Source organism: Vanacampus margaritifer, chromosome 7 (assembly GCF_051991255.1).
Source record: "Vanacampus margaritifer isolate UIUO_Vmar chromosome 7, RoL_Vmar_1.0, whole genome shotgun sequence".
NCBI classification, from domain to species: Eukaryota; Metazoa; Chordata; class Actinopteri; order Syngnathiformes; family Syngnathidae; genus Vanacampus; species Vanacampus margaritifer.
The window spans coordinates 13,264,111-13,277,952 of NC_135438.1; the positions used below are offsets into that span (position 1 = coordinate 13,264,111).

Below are 13,842 nucleotides of genomic sequence, written 5' to 3' on the forward strand. Positions count from 1 at the left end.
CAAAAGTCAGTTTATTAATCAACAATACAATACAGTACATCGAAACATACAAAATCAAATCATTCATTAAAATAAGAAGACAGCATTCAGAAGCATCCGTCTTTTTCAAGTGTATCAGATTGTCCCCTTGTCTTTAAAATCTCCAAGCACAATAAATGATCGCAAACAGGAAGTCAATACGTAAAAATCAATAGTAGAAAAACTGTCATGTGCTTTGATTTCAAATCACGTCTGGCCCTTCGCAGGACAAACATTGATGAGTTTTTGATGCCCGAGTGACGGACCCGCAAAATGTGACCACCATTTTAAAATGACAAAAGAATGAAATGAGATGTTTCGCTTAGTCAAACGAGCGAGCACAATAAGCGCAGACGATTGAGTGCAAATCTGCAGACACTCATGCAATCACTTCACACATACATGCTTTAATACCTGTGGTCCCGTTAAACATTATTAGTCATGTCACGAAATGTTACAATGCAAATTAGTGACAAAATACAGAACAGTAAAAAAATACATTTTGGAAAAAATATTGCAAAGACATGAGTATTAAAGAACCTTATGCAGCCCATATAAATAAGTGCTTATGACATAACATGCTTTTTTTGGCGCAAAAAGGCCGGCATTTGTCTTTTTTTTTGGTCATATGACCCTCATTCAACTCAACTGCCCAATCACGTTAGTCAGTTTGGGGACAAAGAGGTCAGTTGTGTTCATCGGCTTCTTTGTTTTCCCTCACGATGCGCCATCACCTTGCGTATCCACGAGCTGAAGGCGGACACTTTGGTGTAGACCCCGGGCGACTGCTGCGTCCGACAGGCGTGACCCCACGACGTGACCCCGTAAACCACCCAGCCTCCTCCGGGACGCTCGCACACCAGAGGCCCTCCGCTGTCGCCGCGGCAACTGTCCACGCGTCTCTCTTGCTGGACGCTGCCGGCACACAGCATGCGGCTGGTGAACGCTCCGTGGAAATGCTGCTGGCACTGGCGGCGGGGGAGGAGAGAGATCGGCGCCTGCTGGAGGGTCTTGGAGTACGAGCGGCCTGCGGAGAAGTTCAAAAGTGCGATTTGTATGCTTTCTCTTCATTTGTTTTCTGGAAAATTCTACCAATTCTACCTACTGATCTGACTTTTAGCTTCAGCTACCTTATACATTTTAGGACTAATGCAAAGTATCGGTACTCATTATATCGGCTGACACCAGTATCAGCTGCCCTCTTGTGGCCATTTAACAATCAGGAACTAGAAATGAAAAGAATAGCAATTTGTCATTAATTTCATTCATGCAATTTTAAGGGCAACAAAAATGATACATTGCAATATATAGTTATTTATTTAAAAAATCTGTTATTGTTTTTTGGGGGGAATTTTATGTATCAAAAGCACTAGTGGTATTGGTACTCAGTATTGGTGACCACTCAAGAGTTGAGTACTTGCGCTGGTATCGGGTGTGAAAAAAAAAGTGGTATCGAACATTTCCCTAGTCAAAATCAATATTATTACCACCCGGTCAGCATGAAATGATCCTTTAAACTTAAATATCCATTAACAAAAATATTTACATACCGTACTTGTCTATTAACAAACTATTAGTTGACTTTAAAAAATGATCATTAGTAAAATTAAATTTAGTTATACAATAATAAAAAGAAGAAGAATAGTAATAATTAAATTAATTAACAAAAAAGATTTTTCATTTTCATTTTGCTTGAATTAATAAAATAACATTTAATAATAATAATAATAATAATAATAAATAATAATAATAATAATGAATTTTCAGCTTGAAGCCAAGCATGTCAAAATATTGGATCGTTGCCATGACACTTGAACAATGAAATAGTGGTTGGTAAATTTTGCATCACAGTCCAGAGGTTCTGTGTTTGAATCTCACTTTAGGCCTTCCTGTGTGAAGTTTGCATGATGTCATCATCTATTATTGTATAGTTATAGGATTATTGTTTTGACAAGACAGGTGCTATTATGAAAAACATGATTAAAAACAATAACATACAACGATGAACAATCTATGACAGTTTTCAGTAGAAAACCTCGCTGGACAGAAAAGAAACACGCACCAATTTGACCACTGAACCAAAACAAACTTGAACTCGGACATTATTGATAATTTGATAAGGTTCTTTGCGGGAGCCTTCTCAGTATGTTAAATAAATAGAACAGTCAGCAACAGCAACAAAAATTTCGACATAGTTCCGTGTCTTTTTCCATGACTTGGTTGTTACAGTAATAAAGTCCTGGGCTGCTACGTATGTGTAAAACGCGCAAGCGTGTGTGTGTGTGTGTGTGTGTGTGTGTGTGTGTGAGTGTGTGCGTGTGATCTTGTTAAGTCAAACAGCCGCCACACCTCAGTACATTCGACACTTTAAATAGTCAGTGTTGTCACCACTCAAGTAAAATCGTAAAACAACCCCCCCCCCCCCCCCCCCCCCATACACACTTACGTATGAGTCAAGCAGTCATGGATTTCATAACACAAAAGACACTCAGTAGACACCTTGTGTCGTACTCATAAAAGATGTGTAGCAAATGACATTAAAGTATTCACAGGTACACCTTTTTGAATGTGTAAATAGCGACCTGAGTGGTGATGCGAGCTCACAATACTTGCAGGGATCTTTGTTCAACAACAGAGCGAGACACAAATTGGTTTTGGGTATCATCCTCTTCAAGGCGCATGAAGCATCCCCACTTCACGAGGACATCACGCTGTCAGCTTGTTTTGCAGCTAAGAGCCACTCTGCCTTCACCCCTACCCGCACACGCACGCTCACCTGTATCACCCCAGCCGGTGATGTGACAGTTGCTGGCTTGTTTGAGCGCTCTCTCCTTCCTCAGGGGCAGACAGGCGGGAAGGACGTGGCGGCTGAATGACACGCACTCTGCCGGCGTGTGGCCCAAGGCCCCCGGCGACAGCCTAACCAAGGCCAGGTCGTAATCGTTGCTGTGGGAGCGGTAACTCGGATGCGGAACAATCTGATCGACAGCGTACTCCTCCTCGTACTCCTCAGGGACAAGAGAGTGATAGTCACCCACTCTCACTTTGTACTGCTTGGTGCTGTTTCCATACCTGTGTGCAAAAAAAAAAGAGGGATAAGACACACTAAAGGAATGAGTTTAACTAAGCTACTAATTCCCAAGTGCCTTGTTAAAGTTTTCTTTTAAAATACAGAACGTGTATTATTGTGAGTGTAGAATTACACTGCAGGATAATGAGAGCTCTTGGTAATATATTGAAGATTCCTCATTAACATAAATGATATAAATAAAGTACTTAAAAAGTTTAGATGGATTGCACTTCTTCTGCACTGCAAACAATAATATACTGTATATGAAAACATAAACATATTGTTACATTAATATCACCGAAAATGTCCAAATTGAACATTTCTTTGTAAAGACAGACTTTTTGGGAAGTGTATTTTACAACATAAGAAGATTGAAATATCCATAGGTGCACTTGCATCTTATTAATTAGCCATGGGCTGATTACCAGTTCAGCGTGATTTTAAAAAGTTCATGTTTCAAATTCAATGACCGCGAATACTGGTTGTCAACGGTAATTTTGAGGGAACATCTAAGCAGAGCACAATATGTTTGGCTGCTTGCAGAGATAAGTCCTCCTTTTTAAATTTAATTGCCTCAATCAACTTTTTTTTCTCCTTCTCTGCGTGTAACGGAGGAGGAGGGAGAAAGGAGCAAGGGAGATGCTGCAAATGAAGATGCCTTTTTGCTCTGATGACTGTGCATTGTCCTAATGTAAAAATAATGGTGCCATCGGGTGCTAGTTAGCCACAAGGACAACATGAGCGGCGACTCTGCTCTAAAAATAGCTCACCAGTGATGGGACACTGTGACTTACTAAAAACAATTAAGAACAGAAGGTTACATTTATTTATTTATTTATTTAAACTTAACATGGTACATGTTTCTTCTCTACCAAATATTATATATTTTGTTTAAAACTAAAATAGTTTATAATAAAATAGTATAACAACATAATATTACCATGAAATCTCTCTATATATTGTTTTAATGTTTTTTTAGGTAATATTTAAATTTCTTAAAATGGTGAATTTGGGTTTTTTGTTATCTTTAATATATAATGGCCCAAATTATATAAAACCAAAAAAATTGTGGAATACTGCATTTCACACTTGTAGTGAATAAACATAATTCAAAGTACCCTATATCACTTTTTGAATTGAACTGATGAAATGAATTAAGTTTTCCACAATATTATAATTTATTCAAATGCACTTATACGCTATGATGCAATTTTATAACACTGCAAATTACAACCCCATTCATAAAAATAAAGTACTGTCACATGAAAATATTTTTACATATCACACAAGACAAATTTTTAGTGCGCAGAGCAGTTGCTCTATCTAGTGGAGACGTTGCCAAATGACAGTTCCATCAAAACTGTGAGAGGAAAAAAAAGTCATCAACATCCAATTAATCAAAATTTGAAATGCATTTTATGAGCAATAATGAGATGTGAATGTGCTCTGAATAAGAATGTTACCGGTGTGTAATCAAGAGCTAGCGCACGCACACACACACACAAGCACACAGGTTTGTTTTACTATCTTTGTGGGGCCATCTCGTTGACATAATGCATTTCCTAGTGACTCCTCCTAACTCCAACCATCAAAAATGATTGCCTACCCCTATTCCTTACCCTAACCTCAACCATAAGCCAATTCAAACCTAAAGTCTGGACCCCCAAAAAGAGGTCTAAACTTGTGGGGCCCAGCAAAATGGCCTCACATGGACGGGTGGGCCCCACAACTCTGTGAAATCCCGATATATTGGCCCAACCATGTAACGAAAACAAGACCACAAACACACTCTCTCTCTCTCTCTCTCTCTCACACAAACAAACACACACACACACACACACAATTTCATTTCAAATTGGATCTTATTAGATGACAGTACAGATGTACAAAATGAAGTAGAGCTTACAGATACTTCTTTATTAAATTCTTAACATTATTCTTGCCCGTTCATCTAACATTAACACTCATCTTCAATGGAGCTCTGTTGACCAACTTGCCACTGAGACATAAACACAAACACACAAAAAAGGCATGCACAAAAGGTTTGAGAATCATAACAGTCATCCGTCATCCTGTCAGTGCGGTTATGATTCAAACAAATGCAGATGATCAAGTGTTTTTATAGCCACTTGTTGACGTATCTGAAAACGTGTTTGAGGAGACAAAGAGTTGGTTATCTTGAGACCAACAGAAAAGGAGGAACGTCTACCAGCTAAATACTTATACATTTATAAACACACACTCCCTCCATCTGTTAATGTGTTTGGTGTCAGGTGTACAGTAGATATTAACTTTCAAGTAATCATGATGCCCAAGTTACCTTTCCATGTTTAAAATGGTCTGGAGTTTTGTTACAGTTGGCAGGCCCTGAGCTGTACAGTCACAAAATATAAATAGAGATCATCTGCTTGCTGCCAAATGATATCAGGTCATCTTTTCAGAGCCGCACAAACCACCAATCGTGGTGTAATACATGACATGACAAATTGCGTGCCGGGCGGCGCGTTTGGGACGTTTCCGGTAAGCATTTCGCTACTTTGCCCATTTCTGCGACGTTGGCTGAATTGAACTTTTGGCGCCATTGCGTCAGCGACAGCCAATTGGTGTCAATACAGTGTACGTCACCAAATAGGTCACAGACAAAACACAGGAAGCGGTTGCAGAACGTGTAGCGTAGCAATGGAGGATAGCTTGATCGACGCGGTTTGCAGGCACCCGGAGCTGTACGACACGGCGAGCTACGTGTACCGGGACCGGACCAAAAACAAGATTGCTTGGAGGAAGAAGCGTTGAGGTTGGCTTATCTGGTAGATTTGTTTGTTTAATTGTCGGAGTGTGAAGCAAGCTAGCAATGCTACACTAAAGTTAGCACCACCTACCGAAGCGGAAATCCCTCCTCTTCCAATGCGGAGCGAAACAAATTTCATTAAAAACCCCGCAAAACAAAACACGCGCAAGACTAGCGTAGCGTCGCAATATTTTCGGTTCGGTCTGAACGTAGCATTAGGATAAAAAGTTACAATGTCAGAGTAAATGTCCTTGAATGTTAGGGTGGATGTTGGGTGTAACCTGGGCCGCTTAAGCAGGAAAAGTGCTATATAAATACCATTTACCAGAGTAAAGTGTAGTTTGAGTTCATTTTTAACACTGACACTATTGCAATACACTCATAAGTGTTCAAATACCAATTAAGTTTAGTTTGGCAGAATTCAATGTTTAAAACTGACACTAGTATAGAGTACTTTCAACACTACTCAGTGTTTACCAGTGTAGTGTCATGTAGTTTTAACACCACAAAGTGTTGGAGTAACACTGGTTAAGTGTGAAAAAAGTAACACTTTGAAAAGTGTCAGATTTACAGTCATTGGTGTGGTACATATAAACACTTTTCTAATGTTAGATTTAACACTCAGTGTTAATCTAACACTGGCGATTTTGCTGTGTATTGATTGATTGAGATTGTGCTTCTGTGTTTGACTTTGACCTGCTTTTAGCTGGTCTAAATTCTAGTTTACTTCCTTTCACCAAATTGTCAGGTGCGCCGGGGGCGTGTAATAATAAAACAAAACACCACCAATCTGCCAGAACACCTCGCAAGGCGCAACACGTTCTGCCAAATTCACAAACAGGTTAAACTTGATTTGCCCTGGCATAAAAATGAAGATGTGCCAGTTTTTACGTCAAGCACACGTACGTACATGTCCATGGTCTTATATAGACCAACTCCATGTTTTCTTCACTTTCACTTTCACTTTCTGTTGTAAGGTGCGGGTGTTGCAATACAGACGCTCCCCTACTTACGAACATTCGAGTTACGAACATGTCTGCGCGCATGTCAAAAAATGTTCGGAAAGAGATGCTGTAAGTTAGATTTTGTATTGTGCACCTTTTTCCGAGTACTGTAGTGCTTCTTTCCGCCGCTAATACCGACGCTTGGCGCTGTGAGAGCTCACCCAGCATTGGAGGCTCAGCAACGTGCCAAGGAGGAGGAAGAAGAAGAAACGCCTGTCGCTCATAGATAAAGCCATCGCACTCTTCGAGCAGCAAGACCCAAATATTGAACGTTGCACAAAGGTTGCAAATCAATTGAATGATGCCATACAGTGCTACCGCATCATTTATGATGAAAAAAGAAGAAAACTGTGCAATCGTCGTTAGATTGCTTCTTTCGGCCAGTTTCTAGTAAATCCTCCAAGGAAGATACTCATCAACCCTCATCTTCTTCCTACATTGAAGTTACGGAGGAGGAAGTAACTTTTGAAGCCCATTCCAGCTACGACGAAGAACCTCTCATGATATAAAATCCTCCTCTTCCTCCTCCTCCTCCTCCATCAAATCCTTAAGCATCGAGTACATCTTCCAAAAGTAAGTTAAACTTCATTTTATTTATCTTATTACGTACATGTACATACTGTGTGTGTCTCGCTCTCTCTCTCTAACATACGTAGTACAGTACTGTACGTATTCTCTTTAAACATAAATTATAATACAAAATATAGCACTGAAGCAACTTACGAACAAATTCACCTTACGAACGATCGCTCGGAACGTAACTCGTTCGTAAGTTGGGGAGCGTCTGTACTTTGATTCACATGTCGTAATGTATTTCGGAACTGTTAATACTCTGTTTTGTTTTGTTTTTTTCACCTCTAGTAGTAAAAAGACTGTGTGAATGGTTCATGAAAAGGTAAAGAGAAGAAAAATACTGACTGAGTTACTTCTTCCTCTCCTTATTGTGGAAAAGTTAGGAGTTATTGGTGTGGGGTCTATAATGAAGTCAGGTTGGAGTATATTATTAAATGCAGGTTTTATGTATCCTTCAGTCACAATCCACCACTTTTCCTTCCTGCTGGCTTCTCTGCTGTGTGCATTAGTGCACCAGATGAAGTTTTTGGATTAGCTATACGTCTCTGTTACGGTGAGCACCAAACCACAGCTGATCACTTCACTGTGGGACTTCCAAGTCTACGTCTATCTTGATTCACATTTGGACATTAAAAAAAAGTCCTGTGGTCAGTTACAGGAAATGTATTATTAAGCATTCTCACAGAATACACAGTTTGAGGAAAATTCATGTTTAAGCCAAACTTCCACTACTCAGTGTTTATGTGGAAAATCATACTGTAAATCCCTTCGGTAGACTGTTTACCAAGAAAGCTGCAGAACTCTCTATGAACTCTATAAAATACTTTTTTTTTAATTCCATTTTATCTCCTGACTGCAATGTGACAAATTGCACAAATAAAACAAATCATTTGTGATTTCAAACTTCCCAGTTAAACACAAAATTTGAATGTTTGCTCATGCTTACATTTCCATTGCACTCGTCTTTCCTGCAATGAATTGGAATAAGAGAATTATGAGACGACAAAAACTTTCACAACTGGATCACTGCTCTGAATAATATATACTTAAATACACAGAAAATTACTAAGAAAAACTGCACTGCCTGTCCCTTACCACCGAGTCACCACTTTTACTGTTTAAAGGGGACAAATTCTGCAAAATTGACTTAATATACCACTTTTCCTGTTCAGGTCACAGTGAACTGAACCTAGCGGACATTGGGCAAAATGCAGACTAGAACCGAGAATGGGCACCAGTCAATCACAGGGCACAAATAGAACCAGACAACGATTCACACTGGCACCATCAGAGACTCCTACTGTGTCACCTTTGCTGGTGGCTGCATTCCCCAATATGTGCATAAATTAATAAATCTGGTGTGTGCTCTTACTTCTTGAAGCAGTGTGCTGATGTGAGGACCCAGCAGGTGTCAATCAGAGTCGCTCCGCACACCAGCCTCCCGTCGCCCCGGGACCCCCGCAAACGTATTGCAGCCTGCCACGGCCAGCCGCTCCTAAGACACAATTGTAAGCACACCAACAACGTACATAGAGTGACTGCAAATGTTCACATCAGTCAATTGAGTGAAATTGATAAGGAACAACTTGATTTGAAATGACGTGCACTGTTTGGATGCAACCAGTAGAGGCGCTGTTGCCTTAGTCTTAAGTGGTATGGTTGGACTCAAGGTTGGAGATACACATCCAAGGTAATCAAAGCAAAACTTAAATTGCCAAAACGTTAGGTCAGGTTTAGAGCTGCAAAATAAACCTGGTGAGTATGAGGAAGTAGAGGGAATCGTAAATTCCAAAGGTCATTTACAGTAATCATCAATTCATAATCCTCTCAAAACTAAAACTAACTGGCTTTCATGTTCCCCCCATTTACATAAAGCAGGGGTAGGGAACCCGGGTCCTTGAGAGCTGCTGTCCCGCCTGTTTTCCATGTCTCCCTCCTCCAACACAGCTGACTCATATTATTCGCTCATCAGCACGCTCTGTAGAACCCTGATAACGATCCCGTTCATCAAATCAGTGTCGGTGGAGGGAGACATGGAAGACAGGTAGGACAGTGGCTCTCGAGGACCAGGATTCTCTACCCCTAACATAAAGTATAAGAAGAGATGATACATGGAAACATTTTTTCTTAGTTTATCTTTCCATCCCTCTAAACCCATAATCGTGACTTGAATCATGTACAGTACATGTCACAACTTAATTATTGCACATGAACACAAACAGGAAGTGTTTAGAAGTTTATTCTTTAATCTAAGTATTTTCAGTTAGGACCAAGCTAGCGGATTCTACTGCTCGCATTCTTCCTCACTTAAAATCACGTAAAATCTTAATTATATTATTTTGCTCCGCTTCATAGAAGTAGTTGCAATTGTATTATTTTGACCGGAAAAAGGTGATCCATAACCCATATCTTGATCTATGTGCCTTTTTAAAATCTCCACTGTGGCCTCACCTCAGAGAGTTCTCTCCTCCAATAATTCGACGCTGCCGAGTATGTATGAGCCGCAGCCCGCAAATCTGATTGACAGGAGCTGATTGAGACAGAAGAGAGATGTTAATCTATCAGCATGTGTGAGAAAGTCTGGCACGGCGGACGGTGATTGCTAAACCATAAATTCAGGCTCGGATGTTGCTTTTATTAAACATTTTTCTTTTTTAAGACTTGAAATTCATCTTTTTTTTATGACGAACGGTGGTTTGGGCGATACAAGGAAAATGATCACTTACTGTACATACAGATGTTAGGTCCTTTTTCAGAGACAAAACATCCCCCAGAGGGTGTTGACTTACTACAGGATATGCAAGTGTCCACAGGTAGTGTAATGTGCAGGAAACAAACAGGAATATGAGTCTGTCCCCATGTGTGATAGACAGGGTGAAGCAGTAACATAGAAAAGGTCCATTTCACCATCTGGTCATATTTACACACACTGAGAGGGGGCATGCTAAAAATATCACCGTGATTTATCTTGGCTCATTAGTTTCTCAGTACAGTGCTGTGCAGACTCAGTTCACATGCAACCGATGAATCGAAGAGTGCTCAAATTGCTATCAAAAAGCATCAAGAAAAGATCAACACAACACACCGTACTAACTGACTCACCTTCGACCTCTTTGTGGCCAGGCTGGAGTTCACCATAGTCACAGATAACGCCGGCGTCCTCGCTATGACGACAGTTGTGCGTGCCGGTCGCCTGCTTGATGCAGTCGGCGATGGCGCGCTCGTCGCCGCTGCACTTCACGTTGTCCACGTGGATGGGTCCCGTGCCCTCGCCGAAATACGCCATCACACGGGCCTTGGCCAGCCCGCTGGAGAGGACAAATTACAAGTTGAGCGTGTTTTCTGCATTATTATCATTTATCAGCAGCGCAAGTTTCCCCTAGTACTTTATAGGCCTGGCGGGCTGCAGGGATTTTCTTGCCCAACCACCCTCTGCCGGAGTGCACACTCCCTTCCTCGACCGACGAAAGAAAATTAGAAAGTCATTTTATTTGTGTGGACTGATCGAGAAGTCACAATTGATTGTACTATAAGAAGTAAGTAAATTCACTAAAGAATGAAAAAAGGAGCACTACCTTAAAATGTATGAATTGTCATGTTTGGGTTCTGATTTTGGTTGTGTGTCTCCATTGGTTTTGAGTGTGGTCCTGCCCTTCCTCGTGTCGACCAATCCGTGCCCTCAGCCACTTGTGTCTTGCCCCAGGTGTGTCTTGTTGTCTCGTTAGTGTGTGTGTATTTAGCTCCCTGATTTTGGTCAGTCCTTGTGGGATCATTGTCGCTGTCATCTCTGGTATTCTGGGTGTTACTTGATTTTGGATCTTTTCAGATCTTTTCATATCTTTTCAGATCTTTGTTTATTTAAAGCTAACCAGTAACCCTGTTAATGTTTTTGTAAAATAAACTATGTTCAGTATAACCTGCATTCCTGCCGTGGTTCTCCTGCCGTGGTTCTCCTGCCTCCCTGCATTTGGGTCCTCCACTCCGCACTCGTGACAGAGTCAACTCCGCACCGTGGCATGAATTACTTACACATGGACATAATTGTACAAAAAAATGGCACTATTTCTGCCATTTAAAAAAATAATTTAATGTTTATATACAAGCATATTGAAATCTCAGTTTATGTGTAAAAATACGATGCAAAGGCTCCTCTGTGTATCACTATGACTCAGTGCGGCAGAATAATCCCAGTATGTGTCATCTGGGTCAATTTGGGTCAAAGATGAGGCTGTATATAAATTGTATACATTTTTGCTTTATCTCCCCAAGAGAACCGTCTAGCCACAGGGGAAGTGTTGTGTATTTAACGACCTTTCACCACACCCTGCTTCAGACAGAATGATGATCCTTGCTTGGCCTTTTCTGTCTCCAGCACGCTCCACTGCGCTCTCATGCTTATGCTCTCCAGATGTGGCTTTCAACCTACACACACGTGTGGAAGAAAGCGGCAAGCCATGTGTTGCCGGGGAGCGAAGACGGCTTTGTGTCCGTATGACAACATTCCCTCCCAATTACTTGTTATGGAAAAGGGGACAGTCTCTCAGAGGGATGTGATAATAGGACACAGAGTGGATGAGATAGCCCGTCACTTAGCACAATCTGCTCCCCTAAGAGGTTGTTTATTTTGGTTTTCAAAAATGATGAACAGCTAAGCCATTTAAAAGTGAAGAAATGACAGTAAAACTATTGGATAAGACATTCATAACGTATCAACAGTTGACATTAGCCATTGTTGTTTAACAAAAAGCTCAGTTTGAGCGTGATGAGTTATTAAGTGGAAACAGATACTGTGTGACATGAAGAGATGAAAAGCAAAGGAAAAAGACGGGATGTGAGTGAGACAGATGCCAAGTCCAAGACGTGATGATGGATTCTGCAAGCAGAGATGATGATCTGGATTCATTTAAGCGTGAGCATAGTAACATACATACAGAGTGATCACATTGCTGTGCAAGAGCTCACAGAAGAGTTTCCTTTGACTTTACAGTAGAATCTTAGAAGGCCACAACTTTACGTACCATTAGCTCAAATAGAAGAGCAGTATCAGAAATTATGACTGCGATGATCAGTTTTGATGGACCCTCGTCAAAATGTGAAACATTACGTACAGTCCTCTCCAAAAGTATTAGCTCTCTGGTCTTCATTTTTGCCTAACAGCAAATGCAGTTTTCACGGGTGAAACCCAAAGCCAGAAGCAAGCGCCATGCAACGTTAAAGCAATCAATCTAAAAAGCAGCAGCTGAGCAACTAGAAATATGATCAGTCACATGTTCCATTACTTTTGCTCACTTGTCTTGAACTATTTTGATGATAAGCTAATTGCTTTAGCATACAAATTAGCTATGCTATGGTGTGGCTCATCCAGTGACCAAAGCTCCAACTGTCCGCTGTCCAAGTGTCCTCGGGCAAGACAATAAACCATAATTTGCCGCCAGCGGACATGGCGAAACAGCAGATGTAAGAATGTGCGTGCGAATGGGTCAAAGTGACGCTTTGGGCACAGTATGGTGTAGCTTAAGCACTATAAAAGTGCACTCCATTTAGCATTTATTACTAGTAACTACAAAACCTCTACATCTTTAGCCACCTACATCTGTTCACATACCTGTATCCCATCTGTCGACACACAACTTCAGCATCCCGATCAGTCCATCCGTCATCACACACCGTCCCCCACTGACCAGACAGATAGATCTCCACCCGCCCTTCTCTCGGGCTTTCTCCTCCCACGAGCCTTACTGGGACACCTGGATAACACAAAGACACACATGAAACACTGCCGTTACTGTCTTTGTCGGGATCCCCCACTGCATCCATGAGCCACGAGCGCCAACTCCTAATAACTCTATTTCTAACATCCTCAACATCAGAGCCCAAAGGGTTGAATGAGGTCACACATACACATAATTTAGACTGGCCATACTTAGACACTGTCCTGGCAGTGATTGAATCCCTATTTAGTTTATTATCTATGCTTCTGAGAGAACACAAGTCTAGAAAAAAACACACACATAAGGGCATGTACACTCATGTTTGCAACAAAGGAAACAGTGCAACACCTGTATTTCCTGCTATCCTGCAGATCACCCCACTTAAACGTATGTGTGTTTTTTTTTTCTTTTTTTGAAAAAATTGTCTGTCAAAACATGCTTGTTACTCCAGGACGTCTGTGTTAGGATTGCAGGTTTACACCCACATCATTGTCCTCAAATATCATCAAATGTATCATCTCTTGTGTTTTTTTTTTTTTTTTTCATTTTTTTATTGTTGTTTCTTGTGTTTACTCAAGTCTCTTTCCACGGAAATGTTTCTGCTCCTTCCGTGTTTTCGACATCTGGGAAAGCCTGCTCTCATCACGTCAGCCAAACCCAATGCTGTCACATGTTTTT

General features: G+C 40.9%; 1 protein-coding gene across 1 annotated transcript in view; it reads right to left on the minus strand.

Annotated features, from left to right (window-relative positions):
* Positions 1 to 13,842, minus strand: part of prss12 (serine protease 12) — a 22,232-nt gene continuing 8,390 nt past the window's right edge. The window contains exons 8-13 of the mRNA XM_077570664.1: positions 13,059 to 13,200; positions 10,556 to 10,761; positions 9,905 to 9,983; positions 8,826 to 8,948; positions 2,795 to 3,090; positions 1 to 1,045 (exon numbers count right to left, since the gene is read on the minus strand). Coding sequence (XP_077426790.1) covers positions 714 to 1,045; positions 2,795 to 3,090; positions 8,826 to 8,948; positions 9,905 to 9,983; positions 10,556 to 10,761; positions 13,059 to 13,200 — 1,178 coding nt within the window. The 3' untranslated portion in view covers positions 1 to 713. The remainder of the gene's footprint in view (positions 1,046 to 2,794; positions 3,091 to 8,825; positions 8,949 to 9,904; positions 9,984 to 10,555; positions 10,762 to 13,058; positions 13,201 to 13,842) is intronic.